This window comes from Camelina sativa, chromosome 4 (assembly GCF_030686135.1).
Source record: "Camelina sativa cultivar CO46 ecotype springtype chromosome 4, ASM3068613v1".
NCBI lineage: Eukaryota > Viridiplantae > Streptophyta > Magnoliopsida > Brassicales > Brassicaceae > Camelina > Camelina sativa.
Genome location: NC_141883.1, coordinates 1,929,365 through 1,946,723, shown reverse-complemented (window position 1 = coordinate 1,946,723; position 17,359 = coordinate 1,929,365). Strand labels below are relative to the sequence as shown.

Sequence of the window (17,359 nt, the reverse complement as noted above, 5' to 3'; positions counted from 1 at the left end):
TTTATCTAAATTAGAGAAAACAAAATATTTTCTTGACGAAAAAACTCATCTCTAAGTTCTTTGACGAGTAAGACTATATATTGGAACTATGACATTTGTATTCTGACAAGAATGTTCACAAGAAAAGCGACAAATGTCACACCTTGCATGATAACTGCATTGTGAGAGATATATAATTCAAACATAATATTTAAATAAGACAAATATAAAAAAAAAAATCTAAAGTAAACATCTTAATTACATAAGTCGAAACTAATTTAACAACAAATATATATATATTCGAATAGTTAATAAAAATATATGTTCCATTCATTGAAAAGCCGAAAAAAAACCATTAAGTGCATATATACTAATAGTTAAAATACGAATAACATAAAAAAAAATTTTAAAATAATCTAATTTACAGGTAAAAAATGAACATCTTTAATAGTGGTTGTGACATTCTTGAAAGAGTTAAAGAAAAAAATTAGACTCAAATTTTGATAATTAACCAATATTAATTCAACATATTAGAAGTAAAACAAATATGTATTTAGTTATCTATATCTTAAATATATAGAAGAATAATGATCCAAATTTTCATATAAATAGATGAAAAAAACCAGAAAAATATGTTTGACACAAAGATTTCTCTAATGGATTTGGTTTATTACTTGAGTTAATGGATTGAAAATAGAATTGTTGTTGAATCTTCTTTTCCTACTTTTTAGCGTAATATGATAACTACTAATAAGGTTGATGAATCATGTATTTATTCAAAATTTATATTTTGACTATCATACATATAAAAAATAGTATGTCAAAAAAATTATTTATAACAGTTTAATTTATTGGAACTGATAAATTAATAAATTTTTAACAGCTTAATTTTGTTCCAATGATGTAAAACAAAACACCAAATTAGTGGTGTCATATCTGAATCAAATAATATTTAATAAACTTTCGAGAGAAAATGTATTTTTGAATAAATGGCGTTTTGGAAATCTCCATATTAAAAAGAACATTTTAATCATAAAATCACTTTTACCTTTGCTATTTTTTTACCAAGCCTTAAAATGATTAAAATGATAAAATCTATCATAGTCGGTTCAATTGGTTAATTAGTGTATAATTTTTCATAACCACCACTGAGCAAAACCAACTAACCAACATTAAACCATGAAGCGAAAAGGGTAACTTTTTGCAAAATATCTGCGCACGACACGACATTACCTTTACACGAATCATAGGGTGCAAATAGTTATTTAAAATTGAAAAAATGGGTTGAACAAAATTGGGTTAAATAATATTCAATTTATTCATCTCCAAAATAGTGGTTGAACAAGTTGAATATTTTTGTTGTAGGATTAGTTTATTTTTTCAACTTTTTAAGTTGAACGAGCTGAATAATTTTTTCCAACATCTTCAACCTTTACAATGCAAATGGTGAAAATTGGTTGAATAATTTTTTTCAACTTATTCAATCTCTTCAACCTTGCAACCATTTGCACCCATATTCTTCCTTTTAAGACAACAGAGGCGAGTTTTTGAAAGAGTCAGACAGAACTCACGAGGAATCTATAAACACAGTCGAGTTTTGATCAAAGACACAGATCGATCATCGATGATGGGGCAAAATCATACAGGTGGAGAGATCGTTGGTCCAGGGCCATCACCTTTTGATGGCTTGCCGGAGGATTGCATCTCTAACATAATCTCTTTCACAAGTCCACGAGACGCGTGCGTCGCTGCGTCGGTTTCGAAAACCTTTGAATCGGCTGCTAACTCCGATAACGTATGGGAGAAGTTTCTTCCGCCGGATTATTCCTCTCTGATTCCTCCATCGCCAGTTTTTGCATCGAAGAAGGAGCTTTATCTCGCTCTCTGCCACAATCCTGTTCTAATCGAAGATGGCAGAAAGGTATATTTAATTTATATATTGTCAGATGTATCTAATTCTAAGCATAGGTTATAGAACTGTCTAGGGTTCAAATTGAACTTCATGTGTTGAATGATTGGGTTCTGTTAGGTAAATTATGGAAAAAGGATTTGATTGAAAACCTTATTTCATAATATTCTTGATACGATGGAACATTTTGGTGTAGATGTGAATTTCTAAATCTTTTTTTTTTTTTAATTATCTTTTCCAAAAACCAAAGAGCTTTTGGTTAGAAAAAGCTAGTGGGAAAAGGTGTATCATGTTATCTTCAAAGGAACTTTGGATCACATGGGGAAGTAGTCCTCAGTATTGGCAATGGATTTCAATCCCTGAAGCTAGGTAACTCCCTTTTTTGCCCCTTTGATTGTACTAGTCCTCTCAGAATTGGCAATGATGAGATGATGATGATGATGATGATGTTAACACAATATATTGTTGTGATGTAGATTTGATAAAATAGCAGAGCTTCTTGATGTATGTTGGTTTGAGGTTCGTGGCAAGACAAGCACTCGTGTGCTATCTCCTGGAACTCGTTACTCGGCTTACATTGTCTTCAAGACAAAAGACGGATGTCCTCGATTAGGGCATTTGCCGGTAGAAGTTGGACTTGGTTTGGTGGGACAAGAAACTTCTAAAAGATTCATATATTTTGTTGGACCTCGGGCTCGTAGGGGAGAAAGAGAAACGGGAGATGTAACGAAACCGGAGGAAAGAGAGGATGGGTGGATGGAAGCTGAGCTAGGTGAATTCTTCAACGAAGCAAGTTGTGATGAAGTTGAGTTGAGTGTTATTGAGATCAAGTCACCGTATTGGAAACGAGGTTTGATCATTCAAGGAATCGAATTCCGCCCTGCAAATTAAAAAAAACCCCTTAAAAGTAAGAACCAAAGCCATTCCGGTTTATGTTTGTTTGCTTCACTTATATATCTAAGCAAGTGATGAAACACTTTGTTGTATTGTACCATGACTAACTTCTTAACGTTTTGGATTTGTAATGTGTGTGAACTTGGGTTTTTGATTATGTATGATATATATTTCATCACTCTCAAATGCATAAACTTCTATAGAGACTTGTCTTTATTTTTTCATCATTCTCAATGCTTTTGTATGCTTTGTTTACTTAGTAAGGAGGAGTAAGAGAAGTAACTTATCTTTTATTTTGGATTTTTATTCATGACACTTGGCTAGAAGTAATTTATCTTATTATTTCATCATTCTCAATGCATCATCACATGAAACAGTTTGTATTTTTATTATCTTCTTATCATCCAGTCATCCACAATGCTTTTACAGACTTAGCTAGAAATAGAATGACACATGAATAAAAACCTTACTTACATGAATCTTGATAAAGATTTTGGCTTTGGGGATTAATTCTAAACATATCTCTTCGTCATAAACTCGTTGAGTAATAAAGAAAGACTTCATAGGTAAGTTAAACACGTTACAAAGTCACTTGCTTTGCCTGATTTCATAAAGACCAAATCTTTTCTCAAAAAAAAAAAAAAAAACTTTTGAGATTCTATTATGAAGACGTTAACACTTACTTACAAGGGTGTTATCGTAAACTCATATTAAAATCTTAACCTCTAAGTCTTTCGCGAATCACGAGCCTACCGATATAAATATCCATTTCATTAACACGCTCACAACACATCATCACACCGTTTCATAAATATCCACTTCGCAGATTCCTAAATTCAGATTCCTAAAAGAACACTATGGAGCAAATTCACGGCGGAGGAGGAGGAGGGAGTAGTAGTAGCCGGAGCGAAGAGATCGCTGTGACGACACGATTCGATACATTGCCGGAAGATTGTATCTCGATGGTGATTTCACACACTAGTCCACGAGATGCTTGCGTTGTGGCTTCGGTTTCGAAAACTGTGAAATCGGCGGCTCAGTCTGATTTGGTTTGGGAGGTGTTTCTTCCGACGGAGCACTCGTCACTTGTTGTTCCTCGATCGGCGAATCATTTGTCGAAAAAAGAGATCTTTTTATCTCTCGCTGATGATTCTGTTTTGATTGAAGATGGCAAAAAGGTAACGAATTTGAATCCGATTCGGGAATTTGGAATCAGGGTTTTGCTTTGTTTCCTTTGAATTTTATGATTCTGTTGTCTAAATGTCTGATTTTGTTTGTTTTTGGGGATAAAAATCAGAGCTTTTGGTTGGACAAAGCTAGTGGGAAGAAGTGTTATATGTTATCAGCTATGGATTTGAAGATCATTTGGGGAGATTCTTCTGCTTATTGGCAATGGATTACAGTTCCTGAATCTAAGTAAAAAGTTCTTATCTTTTTGTTTTCCTCTGTTTTTGAAATTGTGCTATTGCAAAGTTTGTTTACTTAGATTTGAATTTTTCAGGTTTGAGAAAGTGGCTGAGTTGCGTAATGTGTGTTGGTTTGAGGTTCGTGGGAAGATAAGGTGTGGAATGTTATCGAAAGGGACACATTACTCGGTTTACGTAGTGTTCAAGAGGGCATATAATAGATCATACGGGTTTGATTCTGTACCTGTGGAAGCTGGAGTTGGTTTTGTGGGCAAAGAAGCTACCAAGAGATCAGTGTTTCTTGAATCCGGCGGGGCGGAGGATTCAAGCAGCGATTTTGTTGGTTACTCGGGGATTTCGTACGCGATGGTTTCTAGAGCGTTTAGAATGAGGCGGCCGTGGATGCGGGGGGCTTGGAGAGAACATGAAGAAGAGGAAGAAGAAGAAGATGAAGGAGTGAGGAAGAGTGATAGGAGGAATGTGGAGGAGCCGAAGGAGAGAGGAGATGGATGGAGTGAAGTGGAGCTTGGGAAGTTTTACATCAGCGATGGAGGTTGTGATGAAGACAGTGATGAGATTGAGATTAGTATGATGGAGACTGAGAATGGACATTGGAAGAGTGGTTTGATTATTCAGGGATTTGAGTTAAGGCCTGAAAGAAGAAACTGATTTGATCTAAGAACTTTGTGTCTTTTAAATGTCTCTTTGAGTGTCTGGAGTTCTTGATTTGAGAATTGTCTCTCTTGTGAATTAACATCTGAATAGCAACAAGTAAGATGGTTCATAATTCTTATGTCTCCCATATTTTTGAGTCTTCATTCTACACTTCAAAGCTCAATATATACAACTCTTTTTTTTAAGTCTTATGATAGCTGCAACATGTGTCCACGATTCACACATTCGCCACGAGATAGACCTTTGTTTCCGCTCTGTTCTGCTCTGCGTCGCACTGGTTATTATTTTTGTAGTTCACAATTTCAAATTTTCTTAAATTTTGCCAAAACACATTCTTTAACTGATGTACACATTATATGTGACAAAATGTTCATATAAACTTTAACAGAAGCACGCACTATATGTATTCGTGGCTAGTTTAACGGATTTGGTTGCATATTTAAATTTAAGTATCATAATTTTATAAAAAGTATCATCAATAAACAAAACTCATATAAATCAATCACCAGTTTTACTTTCCAATCTACCAAAATTCATTACAGTTTCTGAAACTCCTAGATTCATTATAATTCTGAAACTTGTAATCTAGCAATCTCTTAACCACTATCTTCACACTTCAAGATCAGGCCTGAAAAAGATATAGTTCGGTGAAGCTAACTGATCTCAAAAGCAAAACCCAAAAATACTTTCTGTGATGTGAAGAATATAAAACCCAAAAGCAAGTAAATGTGGGTTCATAAAAATCTAATCTAACTTCGAAGGCCTTTAAGAAAGACACAAAATTATTTATTCATAAAAAAAATAAAAAAAAAAAGAAACAACATTATGGGCTTTGATTCTCAATCTTGGGTTTTTTGTTATTAGAAGACTCTGGAATTGTGACAAAGCAAGAGTGATGTTCATATAAACTTTTAATTATTTGAAATGATATTTACATTCTTATCCAAAAATAATAATAATAATAATAATGAGTTCAGTAATATGGTTAACCAAGGTTTTCTATGATATTTTAAATACTTTTCAAACTCATTATATTTGTAATATGATATCAAAATCAGCTATAAATAAATTATTAAACCACTTAAGTCAAATTTCGGAAAGAAAAGAAAAAACATTATTGCAGAATGGAAGACTAACGATTATATGGAAGCCATTAAGAGCCACATGGAATTGAAGATTATTTGTAGATGTTGAATAGTCGATGTCACATGCTTTGACTGTCTCCTTCATTAATATAGATATCGACCTTAATATTTTATTATTAACATGGAATCGTATCTTAACTTTCTACGTAAAACAATATTTAATCTCTTTATGAAAAGATCATGCACACACTAGGAAAACTATATAAGTGTTTTCTTATATGGTAAACCAACTTTGAATGTAGGCTAATTAGTTTATTATGCAATATAGTCTTTTATGTCTGTGTTCATTCCACCATTCACCTACATTGCCTTCAATTACTTATAAATCAAGTAAAACACCAAAGAAAGTTGTGTAAACAGCCTATTTTTCTTTAAGAAATAAGTCATGGCAAAAAATCCAAGACTTTTTGGTTTTGTTTTATCAAAATGACAAGCTATATATTTTTTTTTCTTTGTAGAATGCAATGAAAATCAAGCTATTATTTTATAAATATAAACTAAATCATAACATAACGTACAAATAACTATGAGAGAATCTTTCAAACTAACAAGTGTTACTTTCTTTTCTCGATTCTATCAAATTAATTAGTGACAGATTCTAATGACAAAAATTGTGTTAGCTTTACACGTAAAAGCAGCACAAACGCATCCTTAATTTGTCGCTATTAAAAGAAAAAATCTATTAACGACAAAATACAATCTTTGAACAATAAAATTAATGTTGTTATTATGCAATATAGTCTTTTATGTCTATGTTTATTCCACCATTCATCTACATTGCCCTCAATTACTTATAAATCAAGTAAAACATCAAAGAAAGTTGTGTAAACAACCTATTTTTCTTTAAGCAATGAATCATGGCAGAAATTGTGAGACTTTTTGGTTTTGTTTTGTCTTCTTTTTCTTTTTCTTTTCAAACAATCAAACGAAATTCAAGCTATTAGTTTCTACATATAAAATAAATAGTAACATATATATAACTAAAAGAGAATCCATTTTTTCACGCTGACAGACGTAAGTTTCTTTTCTCCATTCTTTCAAATTAATTAGTGACAGATTCTAAGGACAAAAAATTTAGTTAACGGTACACATAAATGTAGCAGTAACGCTTCCTAAATTTGTCGCTATTAAAAGAAAAAGTCTATCAACGACAAAATATCATCTTTGAACAATGAAATTGATGCTTTTAATGACCAATTCTTGAAATGTATGAATTGTGTATAAAATATGTTATTACATTTTTTTGCATAATAGTCGCTATAATATTTGAACGATGAAATTGATGTTGTTAGTGACTCTTTTTAAAATACATATGAAACTTTGAATAAAAATATTTGAACAATGTTGTTATTAACCATTTAAAAATATATATATATATATATATATCCAAAATTTATGTATAAAATTAATATATATATATATATATATATTTTTGCACAATGGCGTTTGATTTTTAATCTTTACAATTCACACACAATATAATTAATAAACTATTGCATAATGATATACTACTAAAAAAAATCACAAAACTATTCCTCGGTCATACTAAATTGATATCACTCATATATGGCCGGGGTAAAAATCTTTATTGGAAATATAACGTATTGACTCGGACATGAAATGGTGCATGTATGTTAACATAATCAGTGTGCTAGAGTGAGAAGTAAGAGGTCGATAAAACTCCTTAACCAACAAATAACAACAATTAGGTCGATAACTTTCCTCTTTGGAGTATATCATGTAATATGCAAAATCTATGATTTTTTTTGCCGAAGCTTTAATCGGAAACTAAAGAATATCTTGTAGGTCTATTTTCATTCATTATCTATCAACTTGCACAAAGAAAGAAACTATATAATTAATGGAACCAAAAAGAAAAAAAAAAATTGTAGTTGAGAAGAGAGATGCAAAGGTGTCAACGTCCGTGCTTTGACTTCTCTCTTCCTCTTGTCCTCATCTTTAAATCCTTAAGCTGACCTAACCGGTCCCTTCCCTTCTTTGCATTGTTTTTCAACGTTCGATCGTTTTCATTATTCATTAATCGTTCCAAATTTTCCTCTGTCTATTCCTTGAAGACCAAGGCTAGACAAACTTATTATTCAAAGTATGATTAAGCAAAAAAACAAAAAAAACAAAAATAGAGAAAGACTTTCTTAAGTCAAAATTATTGATTTGGACTTCATATATTTTCTAAACGCACTCGATTATATTTGAGAAAACACGGAAATGTTATTACCAATAACGGATCTTCTAACAAAATTTCCATAACGGGCAAATATAAACACAAGTATTAAAACTTAAACAATGCTTAGATTAATATTCATTGACCGTCATTAGAATATTTATGTATTCACAGCTTCTTCTTCTTCCTTTAATTTTTAAAGACTTACTTTTATTTTTACTGTTTTCGATTAACAGAGAAAAAAGACCAAACACAACTCTTCTACTTTATCTCTCTCTCTCTAGAACTTTGCCTGCATTTAAACACCCACTACTTGCTGTAGCGTGTTGAAGTCAAAAGTCGCCATTTTTCTCTCTCTTCTCTCTCTCTCTCTCTCTCTCTCTCTCTCTCTCTCTCTCTCTCTTTCTTGCTTCATCTTCATTGATGATCATCTGAAATGGAAAGAACCCATCTCGTATCCTCTCATCAGATTTCTCAAGGGTTTTTATAGAAATCTTGATTCTCTCTACTGCTTCATCATTCTTCTCAAAGTTCTTTCCTTTTTTAACTTTTCTTTTAAAAAAATATCATCTTCTTCTTCTTCTTTCCTCTGTTCTTGAAATGCGTGTTCATCGTTTGTGTGTGATCGTCATCTTCCTCACAGAGCTACTATGCTTCTTCTGTTCCTCCTCGGAATCTCAGACCACCACCTTCACGTGCCATCAACGTGACCTCGATGCCTTGCGTGGCTTCATAGCCAATCTCGAACCAAAACCAGATGGTTGGATCAATCCTTCTTCTTCTACTGATTGCTGTAACTGGACCGGAGTCACCTGCAATTCAACCTCTACAAACATCACAAGGGTTACTAAACTTGAGCTCGGCAACAAAAAGCTTTCCGGGAAGCTGTCTGAATCTCTCGGGAAGCTTGATGAGATTAGGGTTCTTAATCTCTCTCTCAACTTCATCAACGACTCGATCCCTGTTTCGTTATTCAACTTGGCGAATCTACAGACTCTTGATTTGAGCTCTAACGATCTCTCCGGCGAAATCCCAACAAGTATAAATCTCCCGGCTCTGCAAAGTCTTAATCTTTCGTCCAATGGGTTCAACGGCTCGGTTCCTTCTCATATCTGCCACAACTCTACTCAAATCAAGGTTGTGAAGCTCGCCGTGAACTACTTCGCCGGAGAATTCACTCCCGGGTTTGGGAAATGCCTTCTCCTTGAGCATCTCTGTCTTGGTATGAACAACCTCACCGGTACTATCCCTGAGGATCTGTTCCGTCTCCAAAGTTTGAATCTTTTAGGGATTCAAGAGAATCGTCTCTCTGGACCATTGAGTCCTAGTATTGGTAATCTCACTGGTCTCGTCCGTCTTGATGTTTCTTTGAATTTGTTTTCCGGTGAGATCCCTGATGTCTTCTATCGAATGCCTCAGTTAAAGTTTTTCTTAGGTCAGACCAATAAGTTCACCGGAGGAATCCCTAAATCGTTGGCGAATTCACCAAGTTTGAATCTTCTTAACCTGAGGAACAACACGTTAACGGGTCCTTTGCTGTTGAATTGCACAGCGATGAGTGCTTTGAACTCTCTTGATTTGGGTACTAATAGATTCAATGGTTCGTTACCTGAGAATCTTCCTGGTTGCAAGCGGTTAAAGAACGTGAACCTCGCTCGAAACGCTTTCCATGGACAAGTCCCAGAGAGTTTCAAGAACTTCCAGAGCTTAGATTACTTCTCGTTATCGAACTCGAGTTTGGTTAATATCTCTTCAGCGCTTGAGATACTTCAGCATTGCAAGAACTTGACGACTCTTGTTCTTACATTGAACTTTCATGGAGAGGCTTTGCCTGACGCAACGAGTCTTCTTCATTTCGAGAAGCTTAAGGTGCTTGTTGTTGCTAACTGCAGGCTTACTGGTTCAATGCCGAGTTGGTTAAGCTCGAGTTATGATCTTCAGTTGTTGGATCTTTCTTGGAACCGTTTAACTGGAGCTATCCCTAGCTGGATTGGTGATTTCAAAGATCTGTTCTACTTGGATTTATCTAACAACTCGTTTACTGGAGAGATCCCTAGGAGCTTAACTACATTGCCGAGTCTCACTAGCAGAAACATCTCGTTCAATGAACCATCTCCAGATTTCCCGTTTTTCATGAAAAGGAACGAGAGCGCGAGGGCGTTGCAGTACAATCAGATATTCGGGTTCCCGCCAACGATTGAGTTAGCTCATAACAATCTCTCTGGGCCTATTTGGGAGGAGTTTGGTAATCTGAAGAAGCTGCATGTGTTTGATCTCAAGTGGAATGAGTTATCAGGATCTATTCCTAGCTCTCTTTCGGGTATGACTAGCTTGGAAGCTCTTGATCTCTCTAACAACCATCTTACAGGATCCATCCCTGCTTCTCTGCAAAGACTCTCGTTTCTCTCCAAGTTTAGTGTTGCTTATAACAATCTCTCCGGGGTAATCCCTTCTGGTGGTCAGTTTCAGACGTTTCCAAACTCGAGCTTTGAGAGTAATGATCTATGCGGGGAACATAGGCTCCCCTGTTCTGGAGGTAGTACAATGGATCGTAGTTCTGAGAGACCATTGATCAAACGGTCAGGGAGAAGCAAAGGAGCTGATATTGGGATGGCGGTTGGGATCGCGCTTGGTTCTGTTTTTCTTCTCACTCTTCTCTTGTTGATTGTGTTGCGTTCTCGTAGACGGTCAGGAGAAGTTGATCCGGAGATAGAAGAGTCAGAGAGCATGACTCGTAAAGAACACGGAGAGATGGGATCTAAGCTTGTGGTTTTGTTTCAGAACAATGATAAAGAGCTCTCCTATGATGATCTTTTGGACTCAACGAACAGTTTTGATCAAGCTAACATCATCGGCTGTGGAGGGTTCGGTATGGTTTACAAAGCGACGTTACCAGATGGGAAAAAAGTTGCAATCAAGAAGTTATCTGGAGACTGCGGTCAAATCGAAAGAGAGTTCGAAGCAGAAGTTGAAACACTCTCGAGAGCACAACATCCGAACCTTGTTCTACTTAAAGGGTTCTGTTTCTACAACAACGACAGGCTTCTTATCTATTCTTATATGGAAAACGGAAGCTTAGACTATTGGCTACACGAGCGTAACGACGGTCCAGCTTTATTGAATTGGAGAACTCGGCTTAAGATCGCTCAAGGCGCTGCGAAAGGGTTACTTTACTTGCATGAAGCTTGTGATCCTCACATCTTACACCGCGATATTAAGTCTAGCAACATTCTTCTCGATGAGAACTTCGATTCTCATTTAGCGGACTTCGGACTCGCTAGGCTGATGAGTCCTTACGAGACGCATGTAAGTACGGATTTGGTTGGGACACTAGGTTATATTCCTCCGGAATACGGGCAAGCTTCGGTTGCTACTTACAAAGGTGATATATACAGTTTCGGAGTCGTGCTTCTTGAGCTTTTAACGGATAAAAGACCGGTGGACATGTGTAAGCCTAAAGGATGTAGGGATCTGATCTCTTGGGTTGTTAAGATGAAGCTTGAGAATCGAGCAAGCGAGGTTTTTGATCCGTTAGTTTATAGTAGAGAGAAAGATAAAGAGATGTGTCGGGTTCTTGAGATTGCTTGTTTATGTTTAAGTGAAAACCCGAAACAGAGACCGACGACTCAACAGTTAGTCTCTTGGCTTGATGATGTCTAGACGAATGTAAAAAACAATCTCTCTCAATCTCCCGAGACAACAGTGATACATTTTGTAGGGAGTGGTTTTCATACTTTTGGTTGGGATACAATGTAAATAGTTTCCAGTGAATAAATTTGTTTCTTCGTTATTTTTCATTTTAATCTCATTTTATGATTAAGATTCAGACATTGAATATACGAGACAAGAACATATAGTACTGTCCGAGAAAACTAAAAAATCTTTTGTAGTCTTTCAGAAATAATGAATGAGTTCTTGAAAAAACCTGTCTCAAGCATTTTATATTTGCAACACATTAAAAATTTGTGTTTTATATTTATTCTATGATTTGCTTTGTGGATTCTCTGTTGATTATGTTAATTTTTTGGATGCTTCTTTTTTTATAAAGAAATATTAATTAAATTTGTTAGCTAAAATTCCTTTTAGCCTTCAACATAATAATATCTTTTGGCCAACTATAGTCAATTTTTGTTAAAAATCCATTTTCATTAACATAATAATAGGTGTGAAAACACTGTTCAACTCATTGGACCAAAAATATTCAAAGACTTTGACTTTGTGAGGTCAAAATATAACATATGATTCATTGGAAAAGTTTAAAGTTTAAGCATATTCCAATTTTCTTTCTATCGATTTCCCAATCCCCAAAGACAGAAAATTGATATATATAGTATTCATCCTATCATTATTAATTTCTTATAATTTTTATAAAGATTTGAGTACTACTTTGATAGTCAAGATGTCTACTTATAGATTTTATAGTTTTATTCAACATTACATGAAAACAGCCATGATATGACAAATAAAGTACACGACATAGGAAAAACAAAAAGAGCACTAAAACTCACAATATGATAATATATATATATATATATATATATATATATATATATATATTTGTATTTCATAATATAAAATGTTAGAGAAATTATTCTATTTCATAATATAAAATGTTTCAATTTTTTAGACTAATTTTTAAATTATTTTAATATTTTATATTATATAATTTTGTTGAACTTTTTTAAAAATAATCATTTATTAATATACATTGTCTTTAATCTTCTAAATTTTGAACGGGAATACCATATATAGCTATCACGGTCTATCCGAAGTTCCACCTCTTCAACCTACATACTCTCACTTTTGATGGCTGAAGCGATAGCAACTCTAACTGCGGTCCATATCGATCGCTTCCGACTCGCAATTGCTGGTCTAAGTTTTGATGGCCGAAACGATAGCAACTCTAACTGCGGTCCATATCGATCACTTGCTGGTCCAAGCTTTGAATCAAAAGATCCAGATCAAGGAACTTCATAGGACTCTCCACAATGTTCTTTCTCTCACACTGCTAATTTCGAGTTTGTATCTTTTAATTTTATTCCTAGGAACCAAAACTACCAAGCTGATAATTTGGCTAAAAGAGCCTTGGGCCTCCTTTGTTTTGTTCAAAAAAAAAAAAAAAAAAAAACGGGTCTCTTTTCAATATAGTTAAAAGCACTCAAAAAATACGATTCATTCAAGTATTCAACTGTGCTTGCTTTCATTTTTTATTTGTTTATTTGTCTAAAACATTTTATATGTAATACTTTCTCATATGCAAGATATTTTTATGTCACAGATAATAATACATATTAGGAAGAATCAGTTTCACCTCTTTCATCTTACATCCGTAGAGAACATTTTGCTTCTCATTCTCTACTCAATAAACGATTACCACAATGAATTACGTAGAGTAGGTTTCAACACAAATCTGCACAATCCTCCCATGTATTTTTTTTTCCAGTAACATTTTTTTACAGCATGACCTTATAAAGGGAACAAAACCCAGTTTTCAAAAATTTAAGCGAATTCATTCCCATCATCAACCAAACGACTTAATCAGCATTACATCTATTTCATTCCGTATCTAATGCTTTTCTCTCTATTGATTACAGAAAAGCATAAAACAAACACGGTCTTCTCTTCATCTGATCATTTAGTTGTCCTGTCTTTACATTTTCAGCGAATCTGACTGTATTGTGTAATGCCTCGTTTTGGTGGTAGCTTTCTCAAGATGAAGAGGACCAGAGAAGACGGTAATATCTCCACCAACTGTAAATAAGTACCAGGATCAGGTTACAAACGGAAAAGTTGATATTCATGATCAGATATTATATGATTAAGTTAAGTGAGAGGGTTTGACGAAAGGATTTTAAAGGTCAGAGAGAAATTTACCAGGTAATATATGAAGTTGAGGATGGGATGTTCTAACACATCAAGGTTTGCCCCCTCATCGAAAGCAGCAAAGCACATCTAAACCATATTTAATGACAAAAGCTTTTTGGTTAGATGTTAATTCTAAAATTGACTGATCATAGTCTATATTAGAGAAGATAATCCAACCAAGAAGATAAGGATTCATAGATATCAACAAAACGATGTGTTTGTGTGCGTCTTTACCATGATACATCTGATGAGGAAACACGTGAAACAGATGGTTGTCACGTAACCAACCTACCATACATAAGAGAGAAAAGGCGTAAATAGTCAAGCAGCAGATACTAGTAAAGACTTGACTGGTTATACTTATGACGGTTCACCTCTTGCAGCTTTTTGCTGCGCCCTTTAGATTCTACTGGAAACCTTTGCAACATTAGGAAAAGCCTGCCATAAGATCAAGATAAAAGGACCACAAAATCAAGCACAAATGCAATACTATAAAATCATTTTCAATGGTATGCATAATGCATATTTACTCGGCTTAGCACCAAGGGAATCTAGTCTAGCTAGGCATCAAAGTAGGACAAGAATGCAAGTGACTGTGACTGCTAGCACAAGCAATATGAGCACAATTTGCGAGCTCATTCCTCAACGGTGAAAACACAGTTCTATTGGTACTGAAAGAAACTATGGAAATGTCAAATGTCGAACACATATAAGTGGCCACAGATTTACCTTCCACCATAAAGTAAAAATCCAAGGGCAGCGAACAATGAAACACCTGCAATTATACCCAAGAGAGGTGAGACAGATACAATGGATTATCTTGCAAGAGTGTATCCATAGGATCGAAGCTATGTACCAGCAAAGAACATCTTAGAGAGGATGATCATAACTCGAACAGGCTTCCACCACAAAACCAACCAAAGACAAATCTGGAAGTAATACATCCAATGAGAATATAGTAAGCACAAGATCCAACAACAAAACAAACTTCAAGTCTGAGGTTCACAAAATTCTTAAAAGGATGGGAAATGTATACCTGAACTACATATACAACTGCATTAATTGTGAAGAAGCTTGGCCTCAATCCATCAGTAGATACTGCACGCGCCTGTCCAATAAAAGAGTGTTGGCCAAAAATCAAAACCAAAGATACCATAAATAAAAGAAACATAGCTATATACAAAGATATTCATACCTGATAGTAAATTTCAGCCCAGAAGAGAACGAGAAGAGCATAGGTGGTGAAGAAAGCAAGACTTGGAATATCAAGCAAGATATGTTGCATAATCTACAAAGATTAACATTTGCAAATTTAGATTTATTGACCTAAACTGCACATTTCTGTATGTAACTTGTTCAAGATGTAGACTTATTAACCTCTGGATGCAAGAACTGCACATTTCTCCTGAAGACAAACACCACAGCACGAACTACGAGATAAACGAAGAGCCAAATCAATCAATCAATCAATAAGAACACACTGAATACTAAATCACACAATTCGTAGCAATACCAACCTCCATTAACAACGAAATTAAGAAAGTGAAAGACCTTTTGCGTCGTCCATCCATATTCCGGAACTCTCAATTGTATCCTCACAAGTTGAATCTTAACCAAAACTCAATATATTAGTTTGTTTACAAACACCAATCCCGTCGAAGAATCAAATCCCTTAAAAAGCGACGATGATTTTCAAAAAAATCCCAGAAAACGGAAAAAAAAAAAAAAAAAAAACGTACCACAGCAACGACGGAAACGATTCCGTAGAGAACAGCGAGGACATGGAAGACACGATCCTGCCAAATCGGAGACTCGTTTACATCAGACCACCAATTCGAAGCTTCTTTGAGATTCAACGCTTCCACCACATCCGAAGATGACATCATCATCGCCGACGACGTAATACCGCCGATTCTCATCTAACAAAACGATTCAGATTCCTTCTCGATCTTGTTTTTGAACTAACACATACATATGACAAGTCTCGATTCGTATCACCTCTTTTTTTTTTTTTCTTTTTGTTTTTTTTTGTCCCGAAATTAAAAATTGGAAAAACAACAAAAATGGAAAAGAAACGGCCGACGTCGGAGACGAGTGAGAGAGACGAAATAAAAAAAAATGTCTAGAAAATAAATTAAAGTGAGAACCGGAGATAGCCGGTAAAATCAGTCGAGAGATTGAAGTTGTTGGTGAATGTTGACTGACACGCTGCTACACGTGGCACATGTGGATAAAGAGCAAAACACAAGCTGGCATGATACATTTGAATCTGATACACACCCCAAAAAAACAAACGAAAAAGATGAAAGATTTTGCCTAAGTAAATGCTATGATTAAACTAAACAGTTATAGTAATTCTACTATATTAATTGGGAAGTATAAATATAAATTAATTTTAAAATGTATAAAAAATTATATTTAATTATAATTAGAAAAACTTAATTAAGATTAATTAATTAAATAAATATATATAATTAATTAAAAAACAAAAATTAAGAATACATAAAATAAAATAAATTATAGAAAAGTAAAAAAAAAATTATTAGAATCTAAACTAATTCGTATTTTTTTAAAAAAATTAACAACTAAAATTTTAAAAATCTAATTGAATAATATCTAAAGTTCATTATATGCAAATGTTTTATTGACAGGTTTTCAATAACCATTTTTAAAATATAAAAATTTTAATATAAACAAACCAAATTTTTAATCACAAATCTTTATAAATAACATAATAACAAAATAAATTATTAAAAAATTTCATCAAACAAAAAGTTCAGTCCGCGGTTTTCCGCGGGTTAGTATCTAGTTTATGGTTAATTAATCTTACTTTGAATTGTACAAAACAACTAATCATTATAGATTTTTTACTAGCTAGATACTAGTAATAAAATAATAAAAAAGAATTTTAATTTGTAAATAATAAAATAATTTATGAAATAAAATTAAATATTATAATAACAATTATGAAACATATAAAATAATATTAGGTAACAACCCATAATATGTATGGAATACATAATTCAAATAAAATTATTATTTGGATAATTAGCTAAACAGTGTGTCGAGTTCTCTAGCAACAACACCTCATCACAATTTTTTAAAATGCTTCACTATTAAAATATAGAGGATAAATATATTATATAAAATAGTTAATAATACCAAACAATTTTTATATTGTCATTTATTACATTTATTTTAATTAGAAAACATATGATTATATTGGGTGTAATTTTTATGACCCAAAAGACAAAAATATATGTATCGATATTAGTTTGTTGACATCTTCACATTTTTATGTGGT

General features: G+C 33.8%; 3 protein-coding genes and 1 pseudogene across 4 annotated transcripts; 3 read left to right on the top strand and 1 right to left on the bottom strand.

The window, feature by feature from the left end:
* Positions 1-1,275: 1,275 nt before the first annotated feature.
* LOC104779568 (F-box protein At2g02240) lies at positions 1,276-2,960 on the top strand. Its single transcript, XM_010503933.3, has 3 exons — positions 1,276-1,900; positions 2,139-2,257; positions 2,365-2,960. The coding sequence occupies exons 1-3, from the start codon at positions 1,604-1,606 to the stop codon at positions 2,777-2,779; spliced, it is 831 nt and encodes a 276-aa protein (XP_010502235.1). The 5' UTR covers positions 1,276-1,603; the 3' UTR covers positions 2,780-2,960.
* Positions 2,961-3,539: 579 nt separating this feature from the next.
* Positions 3,540-5,048, top strand: LOC104779567 (F-box protein PP2-B1). Its single transcript, XM_010503932.3, has 3 exons — positions 3,540-3,960; positions 4,080-4,198; positions 4,284-5,048. The coding sequence occupies exons 1-3, from the start codon at positions 3,640-3,642 to the stop codon at positions 4,855-4,857; spliced, it is 1,014 nt and encodes a 337-aa protein (XP_010502234.1). The 5' UTR covers positions 3,540-3,639; the 3' UTR covers positions 4,858-5,048.
* Positions 5,049-8,427: 3,379 nt separating this feature from the next.
* On the top strand, positions 8,428-11,980 carry LOC104779566 (phytosulfokine receptor 1 pseudogene; annotated as a pseudogene). The gene has a single exon (XR_015596399.1). The product of XR_015596399.1 is annotated as a phytosulfokine receptor 1 pseudogene (transcript).
* A 1,621-nt stretch (positions 11,981-13,601) lies between these two features.
* On the bottom strand, positions 13,602-16,257 carry LOC104783463 (tobamovirus multiplication protein 3). The gene is made up of 11 exons (XM_087509720.1): positions 15,795-16,257; positions 15,573-15,663; positions 15,433-15,485; positions 15,251-15,343; positions 15,092-15,163; positions 14,912-14,984; positions 14,785-14,830; positions 14,430-14,493; positions 14,290-14,343; positions 14,065-14,142; positions 13,602-13,941 (listed from the first exon to the last, which is right to left on the bottom strand). Exons 1-11 carry the CDS (start codon positions 15,972-15,974, stop codon positions 13,849-13,851), a joined length of 897 nt encoding a protein of 298 aa, XP_087365846.1. The 5' UTR covers positions 15,975-16,257; the 3' UTR covers positions 13,602-13,848.
* Positions 16,258-17,359: the final 1,102 nt, after the last annotated feature.